This window comes from Pogonomyrmex barbatus, unplaced genomic scaffold, assembly GCF_055798465.1.
Source record: "Pogonomyrmex barbatus isolate J1 unplaced genomic scaffold, ASM5579846v1 scaffold1, whole genome shotgun sequence".
NCBI classification, from domain to species: Eukaryota; Metazoa; Arthropoda; class Insecta; order Hymenoptera; family Formicidae; genus Pogonomyrmex; species Pogonomyrmex barbatus.
The window spans coordinates 3,685,262-3,705,263 of NW_028297098.1; the positions used below are offsets into that span (position 1 = coordinate 3,685,262).

The window sequence follows — 20,002 nt, forward strand, 5'->3', positions numbered from 1 at the left end:
CGTCGAGAAGAAAGCTTCGTTGATCTGTCGCTAATAATTTACAAAGTTGGATCACGTTCGTCGTTGTAAATTCGTAGCTCTGATTCGTACGTACGATCTTCGACTGCGATTTCTCCGCAGCAATATATCGCCGATTTTCCGTTTCACTCTCTGTCGAATGCGCAACATTCGCAATGACGAACTTCGACCCGTGATCACATGTGGCTCTTATTTGCATATCGTAGGTTTTCATGCGTATCCGCATACGTAATCCGCATTTTATAACACGTCTCCACTCTCACCTGATGTATGACCTTCGTCGAAGATGATATTCCGTTCGCAACGGTTCGTTGCCGGACGATGACAGTCGTACGACAACTTCATCAACGAGGAACGTGCCTTCTTCCTTCGATGGATAATGCTAATATTCGTCTCTGTTGTTTCGAATGCGTTATCGCTTTTTCGCTAGACCAACATGCGTCATTTCTTGATCGCGAGGAAATGCCATGACACTTTCATCATGACAGTCACTGACCGCGGTTATCTTCATCCGCGCATTCTCCAAGAGCGCTCACCGCACGAATTTCGATCGTAAAAAATTTTTATCTGAGACGAGATCTATTTACGCGATTTAGACAATATCGCTTCGACGTTTCGCAATCGCTGATGTATACTGCCTTTGACATCGTTTACGACACTACGGCATATTCTGGATGTGAAATCACTATTATTAACTACGATTGCCACCGTTGACTTTAAAGTTTATGGAATCGTTGCAGGAAGCTTTCACAAGACTTTCAAATCTCGAGTTCGCGTAACACATTTTGTATAAACACACCGCGAACGCTGCAGTTCGTACGGTGAATGATACATCATTGCTTTGTGTGGTTTCTTCGCAGCATGTGTTTGAAAATTGTTTTATCTAAACATAAGTTATATCCCGTGTGAATATGTGTATGTGTGCACGTGTGCTCAAGTTTGTCCCCAATTAATCTCGTCTTTCGTTTTGCGTAATATGCATCCGCAATGTCCGTGTACGTTAAATGACGTCTCATTACGGCATGTTGCAACATGAATGCCGACACTAAACGTGTATGCCCGTTCCTTCATTCTCTACAGAGTCTGTCCTTCTCAGATGCTTTGTTTTTTTCTAAATCTTATCTTTTATTCTTTTTTTTTATTAAAATGTTTTTTCTTGAACTTCTTCTTCTTCATTATTAAAATTATTAGAGGAAGATTATTTTTAAATTATTTGATGATAAGACTTTTATGACAAATGTAAGCGTTATCGTATTCTACTGCAAGGAAAATTGTTGAAAATTAAGTTATCAGCCTACTTCGAGTTGCATACAATAGCCTTTATATCTCTCATTCAGAATTTCGCGCGCAAGCTTATTAGTAACAACGTGGCTATTGTTCACTTCCGTTATTGTTTCACTTCCGTTCTAGAGTCAGCGAACACGTGGACCTATCAGTCTATCCAGTGAACGTGACGATTGAATAACAATTGTCTATGATTAATGCATAGTTTCAAATCCATGAATTAAAATTCCATTTTTCAAAATTAAAACTGTTATATTCGTTTGATAAGATCCATTAACATATTCTATTTACAACTGATATGAATTTTTATGCTTGCCAAATATATATAGTATACTCGATTGTATACTCGTATATTGAATATTTAGTTTTTAAATATCTAATTTGATAATTAATATTTATCTATAAGAAAGAAAAGGGGAAGAAAATGAATTATAAAGATGCTTGTTGAATTTCTTTCTCATAAATAGAAGTTGATCTAGAAATATAAGGAAAAACATATCTATTGTACTTTAAACATATAATATATTCATTTATATGCTTGTACATGTTTTGTATTTTTTTTTTATACAACAAAATATCTATGACAACAATACAGTTGAGAACGGTATAGAATATATATTGTTATGTTTATTCATTCACATAAATATGAGATGTAAGACAGCCTCGTTCTCTTAAGATGTAATCGTGTCGTGATTGCATAAAATACATAAGTATATACTTCTGATTACTCTGGTATCCAGTCTTTCGTTATATAATTTTTCTTTATCTAATCCTGCATATGGATTTGATATAATAAAATTTGATATAATAAAATTCTTCTCACTAAGAAACAGAATCGATATTACCTGCCTCAATGAATTATTTACATAAGATTAACAAACACCGATAAAATATCGTCGAAAATAAAACGTCCAATTGGAGATGGTTATTGGATCTAAATTCGCAATTGTAATCCTCTAATCCATGAACACGCAAGTAACGAAAGTATTACGTATGCATTTACACGAGTACTTTCGGATAGAATTTGCAAGAATGTGGTAAAGTAGGCCAATCGATTTGCATCTCGCAGAGATCAGCGAGCAGACGCTTCCTTAAAAGTCCCAAAGCGACTACCGCTCGTTAACTCTTTAACAAGAGAGAATATCCGTTAGTGAAAAAATATGCTATTTACACGTAAGATATCTAATTGTGCGTCGATTCATTAATTCGCCGTTTGGAGTGTATCAAAATCTACTTAATGGGACGATGAAAAAATGATTCATGCTGTAATTATTTACAGATTTTTCTCCATGTGCCGGGGAATTGTATGTGTAGGTATTTATATGTGCGTGCTCTCTTCTCGCTTATGGAACCATGTAAATGCGACGAGCGCAGAAAATTATGCGCCGTTAAGTGGATCGATTCAATAAAAATGACACTAACAATAGGTATATTAAATATCGAGATAATGCCATTTCGCAATTGGCATCGATAATGGCAAGCTGACAAAATGGCAGTAAGGATTTGTAACAAGAAAATATCGAGGAATCGTCGTGTCCTGTGTATTCGAGCGTGGCAATGAGTAATAATGTGTTTCATTTAAACGAGTGCTTAAATTTTAATTGTATCTTTACAAGGACACGAGTTTTCAGATCTGATCAACTGATCTGATCTGCTGAGTTCCGGCAGCAACGTGTATGTTTATTTGTGAATATTTAAGAAACCTAATTAAAGAACGCGTGAATCTTTACAGGTAATTTGATATTTTCTGATCAGAGCAGGTATTCGTTTTTGCTTTCCCTGTATAACTGTTAGACACTTTGCAGACCTTCGTACCTTTGCATCCGTGTGCAATCAGTTTTACGCAATAGATATCTAAATACCTAAGCTTTAGTCTCAAAATTGTTAAATGTTAAATTAATCCGTATGTTAAAATAATTAACATATAATAAGTTAAATAGCTTTTAATGTATCTCATTACCCTCTGATGCTTATTGTCCAAACAGTTAACATTGTATACGCTTGAGAACCGATAAGCAGATCGAAATATAACAAATTTACTTTGAATGTCGATCGCATTGCAAATTTATACGTACGTAAATTCTATTTTAAATTAAGATTTACTTTTGTTAATCGATATTTTCCAAAATCAAGTATACATCAGCATCTAATTCTTCGTAACGTATTCGGTCAAACACGGCACACTGTCTACAATAATACATGCACACCACATATGTATATATATATATATATATATATATATATATATATATATAAAAAGCGTTGTTTAGATTATACAAATTTATTTACTTTCTCATAATAAAATATCCAATTCTTTATTTATGTTACTTCGCATGGAGAACAATTCACGCGAGACGTGTCCTGCGCCTTCAGCCCCTAACAAACACGAATACGCGACACACACGATATACATCGAGCTTTTGTATTTTTGTAATTAATTTGACATATACTCTCCTGACTCGCGACCGAATTTTTCTTTAGCGTCATTTTTCCTCTCTCTCTCTCTCTCTCTCTCTCTCTCTCTCTCTCTCTCTCTTTCTCTGGACGGTGCTTGTGGCACAGACCTGAATAATCTAGCGCATTATGCCTCTCTTTGCCGTACATTGATATGCTACATAAATGTGTTGGACGATTGCTTATACAATCATGATAATTCTATTATCTCTAATCGTCTGCAATATCGCATTGAAGGTTTTACACGCAGAGACTTATGCATGGGACGTACGTGAATAATATAATCAGCATTTTCTCCGACAAATTTGTCGCAAGCTCGACTCTCCCTGTTAAAGTAATATTGGATGACTCAAGAATAGGGTTTGTATGTGAAAATCACGTGGAGATGATTATCGTGACCTTTTCTTGTTACGATTTTTGTGGCAAACGACAGACTAAAGCTTTCATTGTCCGTAGACGTATGTCGTTAAATCTTACTTGTCGAATGTCAGATCAACGACGATACCTTAGGAATGTCTTTGCTCTTGTTATCTCTTTCTACGTACTTAGTGATCCGATTAACACGCACTACGTGTACGTGTGTTAAATAAATACTTTCGAAAGTGCGTATAAATCGGTGTATGTTAGCGGTGTAATGTATTACTTATAAACGATGTTTTGGTTTTACCTAAGCTCATTAGAGGACTTTTTCCCATAAACAAATCGTGATAACGAATTTTGTACAAGATACGTTTAAGTATTTCTTTCAAACAAAACAATTTGTTCTTATTTGAGAGTTATCCTTTAAATTTTATTTGCCCCACGGAAACGATCCCCTAACGAATCCGAAATAATTAGTTTTTGATCCACAAACTTCTATATCTAGATGATTGAGATTCTTTTCGCTTTTTACGAACCTGGAGATCTCTTTTCGTAGGCTGTATCACGTATTTTTTAAATGCGTACGAATAAGAGTAGTAAAAAAATTATGGCTTAATGCACGTTTCGGTACATTTTGTCCCATTCTCAGCGAGCGGAGGTTAACTCGCAGAATTTATCTCCGTGAAATATTTGGTGAGCCAATTATTCATGCCTTTCGCGTTTATTTTCACCCAGTGGATATTGAACTTTATCATTTCTAAACTCTGCTGCAGAGTGCGATTACCGCTGCGGACGTCATGCTGTTTGAAGAACTCCGAGACCTAGGAAAAAATTACAAAATATTTTTATCACTGCATAATTTTAAAAGAAATTGAGCGTAATTATTTTTGAGATTGATCTGACTTTTAAACAAAAAAAAAAATAACTTCTTACTTCGCGATAATCATACTCCGTGATGAAGAAGTCAGGAACAACGCTAAGTATGAGATCGCTTATCGAGAGCGATTCGTTTACATACAAGGCTTCAATTTGCGGCCAGTAGGCTTTAATGTGACGCCAAGCGAGATAATGTCCGTGTGGATTGGCAGCAACTGATGCAATGACAGTGTTAATTTCCTGTGCCTTAAGCAAATTGCGGTTCAGCGAGAGCCGAAGATATCGTTTAAGCAGCCAAGGATCCATCGTCGCGCCTAGGGCTTGCAACATTAATAGCTTCTCACTTTGGACTTGCGTTTTAAGATAAACTTGCCAGCAATGCTGCCACTCAGTCTCCTCGCCGAATTTGACACCTACAAACATGTTTGTATTGTACAAAATCTTTGCGCGATTCTCTGATTGCATTGGTATTGCATAATCAGCAATTACATAAATATTTCGTATAATAAATAATAATATTTTTTTTTACCTGCCATATAGACGATATTCCGTATATTGGGTGCGATGCGTTTGCCTTTCGATATCCAATCTTGAAACAGATTCTTTGCAGACTTTACCACATCATCCATTTCTAATTCGATAGCGGATTTCAACACCACGATTCTTAATAATCTGCATTAAGATTAATAAAGTAACTTAGAATAATATCTTCTTTATTGTATTAAATATTCAACAAAGTCTAAACGAAATATTGTAAATGCTATACTAACTTTTTCAAATGAGATCCTTCATCTGCCCAACCAATGTATCGTGTAATGGGACCCAATAGTTGTTTAAAAAATGAGATATATTTTTTGTACGCTGCACTCTCGGCCAGTCTTTTTTTCCAAAAGTTTAGATATCGAAGTGCGGTTTCCCATGGCGCATAATCTTTTTCGTTGACGAGATAAAGCGAAAGTTCCAATGGAATCGAAGCATCTATCTCGCCAGCGTCGCAAAGCGAAAACGCATCGTCGATGAGACTCGCTCGATCTGCCGGACTGAACTTGGTGTGATTCTTCATTAAAGTTTTGATGATTGAGATCCACATCTCTTTCGGATAGTTTACCCGATAAAAGCCAGTTTGATTGATGTTGCATTTGATGTATTCAACTTCACTCGATATATCAAAAGTCGCTAAGCGGAACATAAAATGCTTATCTAAATTTTTCGGTCAAGATTTATAGAAAAAAAAATATTATAAACGCATATATCTTGAATAGATATTAAAAATAAGTAAATTTTTAATGTAATTGTTACCATTGGTCATGTTCATCCACACCTCCAAAGGAGATTCCATAAGGTCATCTTTGTCTGTGTAACAATTCAATGGGATATACCATTTGTAGTCGAAGGGTGACTTGGGTTGTGAAATGTTCACTCCATTTTCTCGCGGTGAAGCGAGAAATCTTTTTTGAGTCGCTGTGATAGTACTGTCTTGGCGAATGATGGTGACAACTGGGAAGCCCATTTGTTGGGTCCAAGTGTTCATTATAGTCTGCCAACATATTTAATATTTGGACACACATAGAGAGATGAGAAAACACACGCGATATAATTATTTTCTTACGCAATATACTTACTTTTACATCAAGCTCCGGACCAACAGATGTATTTTTGGCTGAATGCTTGGTGAAAACTGCCCACAGATCATTGGTCTCCGTATTTCCGTACGCGTGCTGATTCAGATAATCATTTAATCCACGCTTAAAAACACTCTCGCACAAAACACCTTCTAACATGTAAAGGACGGAAGCGCCTTTGAAATAGCTAACCGTATCAAATATACTTTCTATCTCGGTGGGGTTTTCGACGGGCACGCTTACTGGATGACTGTTGGCTAGTGCATCGAGCTCGAGTGCTCGTTGCGTTTTGTGTAATATGAATAAATCCATCATGCCCCATTCAGGCGAGATGTGATTCACGCCTTTATATTCAAAAAAAGTTGCTGCACCTTCATTTAGCCACACGTCATTCCACCATTTCATCGTGACGAGATTGCCGAACCATTGATGCGCCAATTCATGAGCCATGATAACGGCTATATATTCCTGTATTTCGGTAGACGTTTCTTTCGTATCATACATTAACAGTGATTCGCGAAAAGTAATTAGGCCCCAATTTTCCATAGCGACGGATTCGAAATCAGGAATCGCTATCAGATCTAAACGCAGAAAAATGTATCTCGTAAGTATATTTAAAAGATATTAACACATATTAAAAAGATATTAACACAGATATCTGTGTTTTAGCCGTAAGGAGTGTATACCTTGCTTTGGCAAAGGATAAGGTATGCCGAAGAAAGATTCAAAGTAGTCCATAATACGAGCTGCAGTAGTCATGGCATACTTTGTTTGCGGAAGCATGTGCGACGCGGCATAAACGCTTACAGACGTATTTCTCTTTGTTAGTTCGAAAACTCGTTTAAAGTCACATACCACAAAAGCCACCAAGTACGTCGACATATCTACGGACTCTTGAAAGTCATCACGTAACTGAAAAGCAACATTATTCTGGATCAGGTTGATATAAATGCGGACACTCGCAGGCAATGTCATAATCGCAATAATATGATATCACTTGTCGGCATTTCACGATCAGCATAGTGAAAAAATCGATGACTTTCAAGATGCTGATCGCGAAGCTTTTATATAAAATTTAATTTATTATAGAAGCCCATACTTACGAGATTTGTGCCCAAGTAAAATCCAGCCTCCTCGGTATTTATCACGGGCATATTGCATAATGCAATATGGAATCTATCTCTATACATCGATATCTTAAATTTAGCTTTAAATTGTGGTTCATCGAAACATGGAAAGGCCATGCGCGCGTATGTTGGTTCGAAGTGAGTTGTGGCCAAATACCTGAAAAGATAAAAGAAAAGATTTAAAAACTCGATCTTATTAGCAATGGCTGAAGCGTTTATTTGTTATAGTATCAGAATAATTATCTTCAGAATTACCTATGTTCTCCCTCAGGAGTGACATAACTACTAAAATAGAATCCCTTAAGTTCAGTAGAATTTAATGTTGAATTAAAACTTAAGAATAACGTGTAATTATTCTTTTTTCGAAACGATTTGTCCTCCAATTCTAGATATAGCTGTTCACGCTTTGGATACTCGAGCAACTTGGCAATTTTCAGCTCTTCTTGACCATCTTTAACTATCTGAAAATCAATTCTCAAAAATTAAAGCAAAAATGATTGGCACATGAAATAATAGTGATCATAGCATTTTAAATTTACCTGCTCTTTTATTGTCAAGTTTTTACTATGGAAGACGATAAATTTGGTCTCTTCATCGACGTAAAATTCGATTGTAACTCGTCCTACAAATAAGAATAAACAATAAATAGTAGCATAGACAAAAAAGAGTGAATGTTAGATTTTTTTATATAAATTTTTTTATATAAATTATATAACCTACCTCTAAATTCTAAGGTGGTGAGATTTGGATGCATGGTAATATTGTATCTAGTAGGATGTGCGAAGGCAGGTAATCTTATGTTATCCCATGGAAATACCTGTAAGATCTCTCATTGTATTGGTCATTTTAACTGTTATTATAAAATAAAGATAATCAATAATATATGTGTTCTGCTATCATAATTTCATATATATATTAAGAATTGCATATGATTGATTTTCCTTTTTACTATAATTCCTTTATTTTAATTATATTATAATGCAAATTCCTAATTTCTATTGTTGTCAAGTAATTAGATTTTAATGTAATATTACTAAAAATATAACTAAATATAAATAGATTTTAATATAATACTAAACATAAAACTTATTTATTAATTATATGTAATATAAAAAAATATAATATGTATACATTCTTTAATTAAATAAGTATTTTTATAGAAATCAAAACAATTTTTTAACAGCGAATAAAATATGAATGCAATTCTTTGCGTCTTTAACGTTATTAATTTTTTTACATTTATATTTTTTTACATGACATTCATTTAATGTATATACCTCTCCATTCTCCATTCGAGGAACAGCATTCTTTTCATCATCTGCCGTCTTATTCGAATCTTCTTCAACACAAATACAGCCTAAAAAAAGAAATAGCATATGTTTAATACAAGAGCCAAAATGAAAATGACAAATGCGGTTTTTATGCAGAAATAAAATTTTTGATGATTAAATATGCAATTCTTAATATGTAATGTTTAAGAATAACACTCATTCAAAATAGAGATATGACATTTAAATACCATTTCGCAAAGGCGCCAAGGCGATGATGAGTGATGTAACGAGAAGTACCATACAACAGATACAAAGTACGCAATAAGTCTTTCTCTCAGAACATCTAACAACTTCATTTGCACGCTCATAAAAGTTACGTCTGTGCAATCCCGCGTTACTGTCTCCTGGAACAAAGAATTTCCTGCAGGAAGGTTCAACACTTCAACATTATATAATTTTGCATAAATTTTATCGTAAATTTTACCGTAATTATTGCGTGATTTAATTGATTATAGTTAATTGATATAAATGATTTTAACTGAGAATTAATATATTAGTATAATTGTAACTTTCATAAATAGCTATATATAATCTAATCAAACTCTATTGACTTCATCTCACTTCCACACGTATAGCAAATCAAGATAATCTATAATCTAAAATAAAGATAAGTAATTTGTAATACAGTTAATATATATTTAAGTTTTTACTGTTTTGTGTGCATATAAATATAATTATAGTTTTATATATTCGGTTTAAATTAATTTATCATATTAAAAATTATTAAACGTGAGATGTATATATTGTATATATAATATATAATAATTATATATCCAATATTTTGTGATGTGTGTATAATAAAGTTTGTTCTCTTTATGGATATAATCTTGACCCGGATTTCGGACTGTAGAAGAACTAGTACGCTTAGCGAAAAATAGATTGGTAATGTTCATGATGTATTATATTTTTATATTTAGGGTGATATTTTCATTTTACACATACGTATTAAAATTAATTAAAATTTAACAAATGTGTACAAAAAAATAATAAATATACATGAATTTATATCCTAAATAAATATTACATATTTTGTAATAAAACAGAACATATTTATTTTTAAAATATTTAAATTTTTACTATATTTTGGAAGACATAAATTTGAAAAAAAATTGATATTTTTATGATATATATATATATATATATATATATATAAATATAATATATATATATATATATATAATAGATATATATATATATAAAATATATATATATAAATATATATATATATAATCATACATATATATAATCTTATATATATCTTTGTTTTATAATTAATACTTTTGTGTTGTAAAAGAAATTATGTATTAGAAGATATAGAAAATTTATTTTGAAGATATTAAAACTTTATTAGAAATTTTTGAGCAATGTATCAATTTTTTTATTTGATTTATTGAAATTTATAATGCCTTTGATAAAAAAAATTCTATATTATTATCAACCTTATTATCAACCGTACCTTTATAAATTTTATGTTATGTATGTAATATAATGTAACACTTTTGTTAATATGTTTTATTACACAGTCATGCACATATAGATACATACAATGACATTATCGTATAAATTATTGGCGCGTCACACGTATCTATTTCCGCTGTAAATAAAGAGACCTTAATAACAAAAGCATCAGTGAGTGGAAGCGATACGCGTGGGTGAGAACAAGGTGTACACACTTTAATTCGAAAGATCGAAGGAAGCTTTTCTCTTATTGATCGCACACACGTGCTTTATAGTCTATTCGCAGCTCGGAGGGCTGTAAGTGGGCCATCTGACCGAGCCGTTTTTATGAAAAAGGAATTGTCTGAGTATTAGCAGACGCGTGTTAATGACGCGCCGTGTTGAAGAAAGCGTCATTGACGATACATTAAAAGGCATGCGACCTAACTTTCAGCCACATCTATAGGGAACTCTCACCTGTCAGAAAAGCAACATCGTCCACATCCTGCTCGCTCATCGCGAACCGATTCGGCGGTCTTCGATGAACGAGTTCTTTTACCTGACCGTCTTTCGAGGCATAGGCGACTTTTATAAGCGGCTCTCTCTGTTCAGCCAGTATTTGCGCGGATGTTCGATCGTTCCCTCGTAGCTTTTCCCTTGACCGAGCTTTCGCCACTGTACCGCCGTCTCAAGGTTGAAGCCTCAACGAGGGAAAATTTCGATTTTGTCGGACGGCGTTTGGAATTTGATTCACCGAGAACGAGCCGGCTCGCGTTCAGGGTCGCCGCGGTCATTCGAGCCGGATCGATTGCGATCGGCTTGGACCTCACGATCATCCGCTACCCGCCGAAATTGCGGGCAATGTGGTCGGGTTAGATTTTTTCTTTTTAGGCGCAACTTTTTCGAGTAGATCGATAATTTCAATAACAACGATGGTTGATCGATAGCGCGCATGAGACACAGGCGCGTGGGATTCAGAGAGCAACACCAGGAACACCGAACGCGAGCAGCGGCGCGCGAACAATCGGCGTTACTTAATTGATGGCATGAACGCGCTGACTTGTGCGTAACGCGGATGTCTCTGACGCACCGAGCACAATCGGGACCAGGACTCTGTGCAGTACCACCGCCAATAGCACGACCGCGATCAACTCTACGAGAAAACGCCAATACGCGAAGAATCGCGAGCTTACGAAACCCGAGCCGAGCACCCCGACACCGTCGGCGAGTCTATAACGCGCGACATCCCTTGACATTTCATTGGCATTAAAGACGTGGGATATAGCTACTGCGGAGTTAGGCAGAAATGGCGGCTTCCCAAACCCCCTGGTGGCGTACTGCTTTACGGGGGTGGTTTTGCCGGTCCTCGACAGTCGGGGGTGGTTGGCATCACGGTGGCGCCATCCCTGATCCATGCTTTGCAACCCCTCCGTTGGTGGCCCATCGTGATATTGGTCTTGGCCGCGAAAGCAGTCAACCGTACAATGCACAATGCGTGGGATTTATGATTTCTCATCTCAGGTTACGTGAATATTATGCATTTGCATTAATCCGATGCAAAAATATCTTTAATGTTACACTGCTATTAATTGTTTAGACTGAATTGAAATTTCCTTTGCAAAAGTAATAGAAAAATTCAATTGTTACTTGGGTAAAAAAAGCCTTGAGATAATTGAAAGCGTGGCACAATAGAAATTGTCACACTTAAGGCAAGGAGATGCTTTCTACTACCTTTTTTTTTTATTTCCCTTTTACAATAAAACTCTTCTTGAAATAAGAATTTTGTCAAAAGAATTTATAAAACTTCGTTTCGTTTTGTCGTTTGTTCGTCAAAGAAGATTTATGATTTCACAATTGCTACATGTTTTATTAAAATCGAATCTTTTTAATTTTCAATTATTTATAACTTAATTATTATATTATTATATTATTATACAACTTTAGAATTATTTTTAATTTGAATTATATATTGCGTGATAAACATTAGTAGTAATAACATTATAAGCATCAGTAATAATCTGATATCTTAAATATATATTTACTTTTAAATATATGTTTAGTAATTCCTTTTATCTTTTAGGCAAATTATAATAAGTAGTGAGAATGTTCGTGATAACGTTTCTAACGTATAAATAGAAGTATATGTAGCTATATGAGATCTGACCCTTTTGAGATCAGAATCGAGGGCGTGTTGCGAGTGGATCAGAGTTTGCTAGAGGGGTACCATATCGATTTTCTTTTCTCCATTCGACCCCTCTGACAATCACATTACGTTCATTTGAGAAATAACATTTGCGTTTCTATTGACGGAAGAAGTATTTTTAATGAGCTTTGTTAATTCGGTAGAAATTTAAATTTGGATGTTTGAAGAAAATTATATTATATCTTTAGAAAAGAAATAGCTCAGAAATATGATTTCTATTCATACAGAAATAATCCAATTTTATGAAAAGGTGCAGATAAGAGAATATCTGTTGAATTTAATTTAAATAAAATTAAAATTACTTTTGTGAATTAAACTTTGATGGAAAGTGTTTCTAAAAGTATGCTTGCAAAAATATCTGCAAATCGACAAAGTTTAACCTATTCATGTGCAGACTAATTTTGATATTGACGAATATGGATAAAAACAGAATTCTCTAAATGGTTGAACTTTTGAACTTATGACCCTTTACATTTTGTTCTTGCTGTTTCAGTTTGAGGGACTCTTTCGGCTGCGAAAAAGATGGGTGTTACAACATAAATTATTCAAATATTTCCCAGTGGTCGCAGTGAATCTTGTTTCAAAATATATGTCGTATCTGGTCAAACGGATTCCGATGCTAGGCGAAACGCATTGAAACATTCATGCAGTTTCCGACTGCAATATGTTCTTCGAAGTTACGTGTCCCGAAAGGATCGACGTTATAAATGCCGACCTTTTCCTATAGTTGATTCAGTTTCGTAACACATACTATTCGTAGCGCGTCTTTTGATAATCAGCTAAACACGCGAGCGATAGATAAGAGGAGAAATTGAGACGTATTAAACTACTATGAAGACCGTAAATTCGAAAGTTTTCTTCCGTTTTAGGCAGTATCTAATGTTAGATTTTCCGAAGTTAAATTTGCATCTGCGAGCAGGTCACGAAGGGCATCAATTTGCAAATTTTAAATGTATGCGAAATCGTAGTCACGCGAGAATCTTAAGGGAGCACTATCTCGAATATCTACCTAAGCAGTATTCGTATTTAATCGGAGTTTATTAAATTTGAATAACATGAAGTCACAAGAGTTAAGTTATCTGAGCAGAACACAATCTAAGTAAATAACTCCAAATACCTCACGTGGATCGTTATGATATAAATTCAGTATAATCAGTAAGAACGCGCGCACACGCATATCTTCTGCCTAAAATTGTTTCTCAAGAAATATATAATCGATCAATAAAATTGATTATATCTTGTTTATTTATCATTCCATTAAATCATAATTTAATAATAATTTAATAATAATAATTTAATCATTACATTATTAATTGTTATGATAGATAATTTGTTTTAATGCAAATAACAATTCACGTAAATATGTCCAGTATAGATGCATTCTGTGTTACACGTGCAACAAAAATTTAATAAAATATAGAAAATGTACATACCTGAATCGTAAGTTTTTCTTCCGCCATGTCTCAGCGGTGCCTTCACGTCTATTATTTCTGTAGCGTCGGTAGATTCGTTTTGCCTAGACGTCCTAGACAAAGGTTCTAGTTGGATATTCTCGCTGCTATCCTTCCCTGGACTTCCTTTCGGCATTTTATTTCCAGTTTTATATTTTCTCTTTTATACCCCGGCCAATCTTTTATTCGACAAAGTCGGAGTCGCGCGTGGACGAAACTTTCTCCTTTGTTTCTGAGATGTTCTGCGTGTCAAGTAACATACTTCTCAAAGTTGTTGGCTACTTGGCGTCTTATATATTATCGCTACTTTATATCGTACATTCGAAAAATAAATGTCGGAACCTCCTGCCATCTTTAAACATCTTCGTCTCATGACGTTATCGATCGCTCTTTTCCTATACTGGATGTAAGGTTCATGTCGAAAATTATATCGAGCTACTCTCTCCCGTAGTCGTGACTCGGTTAAATTTCTACGTCGCCATAGCACGCTCGTACATGCACAAGTATTTTACGTCGATAGCATTCGCATTGGTCCCGATCTTACGATATGTTACGTTTACCGGCATGAACGATCAGTTTTATTTAGTCACAGTAAAAGTTTGTATAAAAATGATCGACAAACGCGGCAAGTTCGATCAAATGTATCTTGCCTTCTTCGAGGTAGTGCATATTAAGTTAATACAAATTAATGGAACTTTGAATACTTTCTTCGTAAACGATCTCATTCAACGTAGAAAGATGTAGTTTGACGTCGCTATTCGAAGACTTCATCTTTTTTTTTTCTCTATGAATCGAACATATGTGTTTCTTGTGTGATGCGAGGCTGAATAATTGTAAGTTAAGAAGCTCATGATGCGTGAGATGTACTTTTAAAAGTTATAGATAGCAATTAATCAGTCTTCGATTTCATATTCCGTTGATTAATTTTGAACATGAAGCTGATGTATTTCTCTTTGACGAAAGAGTCGCTATATGTCCAACTAAATTACATCTGCAACATAACTGAGAATATTACTATTATAATTATTAAATATTTCTTTATTCATAAGTGTGTAATGAGGTTGGTTCAAAAGATATATTAATAGGGGCAGTAAGAGTTATTCTCGTCAAGCGGTTGGATCAATACTTTCAGAATGAATAATTCTATTCACAATAAAAGGATCAGATGTAATAGAAAGAATATTTATAATAAAATAATTTTACAAAATTATTTTCTACAATTTTACTGAATTTTGTAGCACATATTATTAAATAACACGATTTTATACAAAATTATGCTTCGTCATAATTTTTATATTGGAATAATTCGTTTCTCCATTAACTGCATTTTTCTTTGTAAAAATAGAATACTGTTTCCACAGCTAACATTAAATGATATTTGCATCGAATCATTGAATATTTAATATTTGATTGTATAATGAATAAGTAAAATACAATTGTGCGGTTTATGCAATTTTACATTGGTAAGTATGCTTCATATATTAAAAAATAAATTGTTATGAAAATTGAAAAACAAAATTAAGAAAACGCATATCAAGAATTATCAATTATTATATTATAGATATTATAGATATGTGAAACTGTTCAAGATTTGTTGAAGCATAAAAGCAATTATATTCTAATTTATGAACAAATACAGCCAACTATTCTGGACAATGCGTATGTGATGATAATAGCTTTTATCCGACTTGTTATGCGCACGATCTTGATAAGAAATTTTGGGTTTAGAATATAATGCATATACTGTATATAATTAAATTATATTCCTTATTTAAGAAAATCAAGCATCAATTATTGTAGAAAATTATTGTAGAATTTTGGAAAAAGATTTGGCAAAATGCTGTAAATACTCGTAACTGTAAATGCTGTTAATACTAGTTTTTTTTAATCTTTTCACACGTGCACGTAAATTTTTGAAATTTAAAATTGAAAACGAATCAGAATAATATTATAATGTTAAATTAAATGAAATTAAACAATTTTATGTTATTGCTTTTCTATTATTTAAAATTTATTTGTAATATATATGTATGTATATATAAATTAATCTCAACTAATACAATTATTATAATTTAATCTGCAATTTTATCTGCAATATTGAAATTAACTGTGTACATAAATTTTTATATTTTAAAAATCTTATAAACATTGTTATGTTAATAATAATCTTGTAAACATTGTTTTATATCAAATATATTAATAACACATTCTTTTGCAATATTTTACATTATCTTTTATTATGTAATTAGATTCACAATAAACCTAATAAATATTTGATTTAAATTTTTTTATATTTTTTTATTATGCAATATATTTAACAGAAACTAAAAGAAATAAATCGATATCAATTAGAATATTTATTTCAATTTTATTGGACGCTGCATACGCAAATACATATCCCTATGTGTGTATACGCATTGAATAGTATACGGGATAGAATATCCCGGAACATTGACCTTACTTGATTATTTGGCGAGAAATACGTTTGAATGAAAACGATAATGAGCGAAATGCTGATATCTAATATGAATAAAGGAGAAAGGGCAATTCGGAGTCTACGTCTAAGTTTTATTGCTCAGCTATTCAGCTGTTGTATTTGCTCGCAATTCATAATTTTACGTAATATTGCAATTTTATACTTATTTTGCATGCAATCGTGATAAAGTGATATTGAATAAACGGAGAAAATACTTACCTTTTTTCTGATCGCATTCAACATCGATCAACAATATATCTAGCGTTCGCTTCTTGACAGAATACCCGTCGCCGTCGCGACTAATTAAGGACGGTCGCTAATCACACATCCTTCATCAACGAACAGCAGTCTTCTTTCACTCGCGGTTCAGCCGTTTTTCTCTTTCTCGACAGCATCCGCACATTTTTTGGCACCCCGTTGTCGCCTCCAATGTTGTAGACGTAGACGATACGTTAAACTCACAATCGCCGCATCGTCAGGACTAAAGTTTCACTACGACAGCTCGGTAAGCCGGTACGCTCATGGTCACCCTCGGAGGGTTGCGTCGCGGCGCTCCGTGCGCGATTTGTCCCTCGTTGCATCAGCGGTGAACCTGCATCCGACGCGCATTGCCGTAGCCGCCGACGACGATCCGCGAGTCGTGCACGGCGGGCCGGGGTTTTCCTCGGCGAGAGATCGACGTTGCAAGCGGCCGCACGGTGGGAATAGCACTGAGTAGAAGCGCTTTGAGAATTGGGAGCGTGGCTGAATATCCGGAGGGAGGCGCGCCGGTCAGGATCAGCCACAGGTTGCGCCCGTCTCGTTCACGCAGGCCGGGCATCTTGGTGGTGATCGTCAGGCGGCAAGGGTAGTGGTGGCGGCGAGTATGCAACCCCGAATGGGGGAGAAAGCCGACGAGAAAGAGGGAGAGAAACGAGAGAAATCGATTTATTTAACATCTAGAACTCTTTGGCCCTTTCACAATTGAGAGCCGGGATTTGCCACCGGCTCGCCACCGATCGCAATATTACATAATCGCCGTCGCGACCGAGACTTGCAAGTCGATTCCGTTCAACGTGCGTGAAACGAGCGATGCCAATATGCACGAATTACGCACGAGCTTGAATTAAAATTCTTTTTAGAAGGAGCGTTTGTAGTATAATATTGTTAATATGCAATGAGAACTCGGTAACAATTGAATTGAATTTAAAATCAATGTAGAACTAAATTGCGTATCATAGGAATTCCGTAAAAACATGTTGCGCAAAACGTCGTAATGTATACATTATTTCCAAGCAACTTTTTCTTTGTTTCGCTAGGCTCCTACAATAGAAAATTATGTTGAAATCCCCTTTATGAGGTCATTTTTATGATATTTTTTATCAAACATTATTAATTACCAATATCTTTTCTATAATAAAACAGATCTTTTTCACTTCAAAGATACTTTGCATCTTTCTTTTTATCTGTTTTCTTTGTGTCAGTAACTACACAGTACACAGCTGGTGACGCCGTATATATTTTAAGGTTTCTACAAATTGAACGAGAGAAGACTGACATGAAAATAAAATATTTGAATAGTATGTATATTAAAATTTTACGATTTCTTATGGGATCGCAATATCACTTTTATGCAAAAAAAAAAATAAAATAAAAGGGATAGTATTGCTTATGTATTAGCATGCTATTATTAGAAATGCCATAAAGTAAACAATCTTTTGCGCAATCTCTGTAAAGTTGAATATTCTTTGCAAACAATTTTAAAGTTATTTTATTCTTATATTATTTTTATTGCGATTATTATTTTTTATTATTTACATTTTATGCTGATCAAAAACTTTAGCTTCTAAAATTTAATAATAAATATTTAAACTAAATTTGTTTCAAATCAGCAAGAATAGCTTATAAATAAGGAAATAGGAGATTAATGCATTATATTAAAGAAGTTCTGTTGATTCTAACTTTGATTGCCTTATATGATAAGTATATGAGATATGATATCTACAATTTGATAAAAGATGAAGTCATTTGACCGTCTGATAAAAATTTCTTCAATAATGTCATAACAGCGCGTGCTGCCTTTTGCGAAAGTGTCTGGCAACGATATATATACTAGACAAGATGCATGGAGTAAGTGTCCGTGATATAAACTAAGATCTATGTCTCATCTTTTTTTTTATTATATTCATAATTATAATAATTGCGCACTTTGCAGATGTCATTTCACGATGGCGTCCAGGAAACTATTTTGTTTAAAGGCTGGATCATAAATAACGCGGAAGGAATGATCGGTTCTGTAATCGGTGTCATTCTTTTAACCGCATTGTATGAAGGGCTAAAATCTTATCGGTGAGTAAATATACATTGAAACGCGTAAAGTGCGGGTAACGAGTCACGTACGCATTTCAGTGAGTATCTCTTCGCACGCACGACGTTTCTCAGAAAAAATCAGCAGAAGAAATCAAGAAAGTACGTAGAATAGTGAAAATAACAGTTATTATTTTTCGCAGTGTGTTCACAATTTTTTACCACGTTGTTTGTTATTACAGTGCATTGTTGTTTTCCGGAGTACATTTCTTTCAAACGTTTTTGCACGTGATCCAAGTGGTGCTCGGCTATTTTCTCATGTTTATTTTTATGACGTACAACTATTGGCTTTGCATCGCTATCGGAGCTGGGACAGCTCTCGGATATTGGTTATTTGCATGGGATAAAACTAATAATGACAATACAGACTGTTGTTCATAAATATATTTTACAAATACTAAAGTTGACGATTTTTAATTATATGAAATCTACATTAATTAACTAATTATTTATTCTTTCTAATCGGTGAATCATATAAATAATTATACTTGTGTGTGTATCTATGTGTGTATCTATGTAAATCATATTTTTATAATTAAAAATTTAAATTGATATCTAAATTTTATTTGGTCAAGGAACATGATAACCTATCGCGTTAAATATATCTCATATAGCAACAAACTTCTTTAAAATTTAATTATTTATTTCTGAGTAATTTTCTAGATTAATAACTTAATTTACTCTTCTACTTTGATTAATAAATTGATTTTATATTCTCAGGAAAATGAAAGTTGTTACAAAAAGAGACGTTATCTAATCTAATCTAATTTATTCTTTACGGCCATATTCGTACTGGCATCAGTGATATTTCGTTTATCAAGCCACCTAAGTCAATTTGTCGAATATTGAATCACTCGAGACGTAAGAGCGATTGATACGATGGCGGACAATCGAAGTAGCGCAGCAATTTGTTGTTCGCAATCCAACGAACAAATACGTCAATTTAATTCAATCCGTCATATTATTTTCGGATGGGACAAATTCAATTTAACAGTGTGGTCACTACTATTAATACTC

At 34.0% G+C, this 20,002-nt stretch overlaps 2 protein-coding genes across 9 annotated transcripts; one reads left to right on the plus strand and one right to left on the minus strand.

Moving 5' to 3' along the window:
• Positions 1-3,788: 3,788 nt before the first annotated feature.
• LOC105432498 (endoplasmic reticulum aminopeptidase 1) lies at positions 3,789-17,341 on the minus strand. 7 transcript variants are annotated; one of them, XM_011647338.3, is made up of 15 exons: positions 16,859-17,341; positions 14,146-15,154; positions 9,261-9,416; positions 9,019-9,098; positions 8,462-8,558; positions 8,281-8,363; positions 7,997-8,202; positions 7,718-7,898; positions 7,301-7,526; positions 6,615-7,195; positions 6,292-6,529; positions 5,763-6,168; positions 5,522-5,664; positions 5,050-5,405; positions 3,789-4,937 (listed from the first exon to the last, which is right to left on the minus strand). In XM_011647338.3, the coding sequence occupies exons 2-15, from the start codon at positions 14,297-14,299 to the stop codon at positions 4,776-4,778; spliced, it is 3,069 nt and encodes a 1,022-aa protein (XP_011645640.2). In that variant the 5' UTR covers positions 14,300-15,154; positions 16,859-17,341; the 3' UTR covers positions 3,789-4,775. The 7 variants fall into 7 exon arrangements, with proteins under 7 accessions (XP_011645640.2, XP_011645641.2, XP_011645639.2 ...); XM_011647339.3 differs by having other exon boundaries at positions 9,261-9,413; positions 14,146-15,165; XM_011647337.3 differs by having other exon boundaries at positions 14,146-15,165.
• Positions 17,342-17,527: 186 nt separating this feature from the next.
• On the plus strand, positions 17,528-19,545 carry LOC105432497 (Copper transporter 1B). Of its 2 annotated transcripts, XM_089071195.1 has the most exons (5): positions 17,528-18,198; positions 18,688-18,748; positions 18,834-18,967; positions 19,028-19,087; positions 19,168-19,545. In XM_089071195.1, exons 2-5 carry the CDS (start codon positions 18,740-18,742, stop codon positions 19,364-19,366), a joined length of 402 nt encoding a protein of 133 aa, XP_088927321.1. In that variant the 5' UTR covers positions 17,528-18,198; positions 18,688-18,739; the 3' UTR covers positions 19,367-19,545. The 2 variants fall into 2 exon arrangements, with proteins under 2 accessions (XP_088927321.1, XP_011645637.1); XM_011647335.3 differs by having other exon boundaries at positions 17,528-18,748.
• Positions 19,546-20,002: the final 457 nt, after the last annotated feature.

Coding starts and splice junctions, on each gene's coding strand:
- LOC105432498 (XM_011647338.3), bottom strand. CDS start 14,299: ATGCCGAAAGGAAGTCCAGGGAAGGATAGCAGCGAGAATATCCAACTA. Junction 7,527..7,717: donor TTTACTTGGGCACAAATCTC/GTAAGTATGGGC, acceptor GTTGCTTTTCAG/TTACGTGATGACTTTCAAGA. Junction 7,196..7,300: donor TTATCCTTTGCCAAAGCAAG/GTATACACTCCT, acceptor TTCTGCGTTTAG/ATCTGATAGCGATTCCTGAT.
- LOC105432497 (XM_011647335.3), top strand. Junction 18,968..19,027: donor GAAGGGCTAAAATCTTATCG/GTGAGTAAATAT, acceptor TACGCATTTCAG/TGAGTATCTCTTCGCACGCA. Junction 19,088..19,167: donor CAGCAGAAGAAATCAAGAAA/GTACGTAGAATA, acceptor TTGTTATTACAG/TGCATTGTTGTTTTCCGGAG.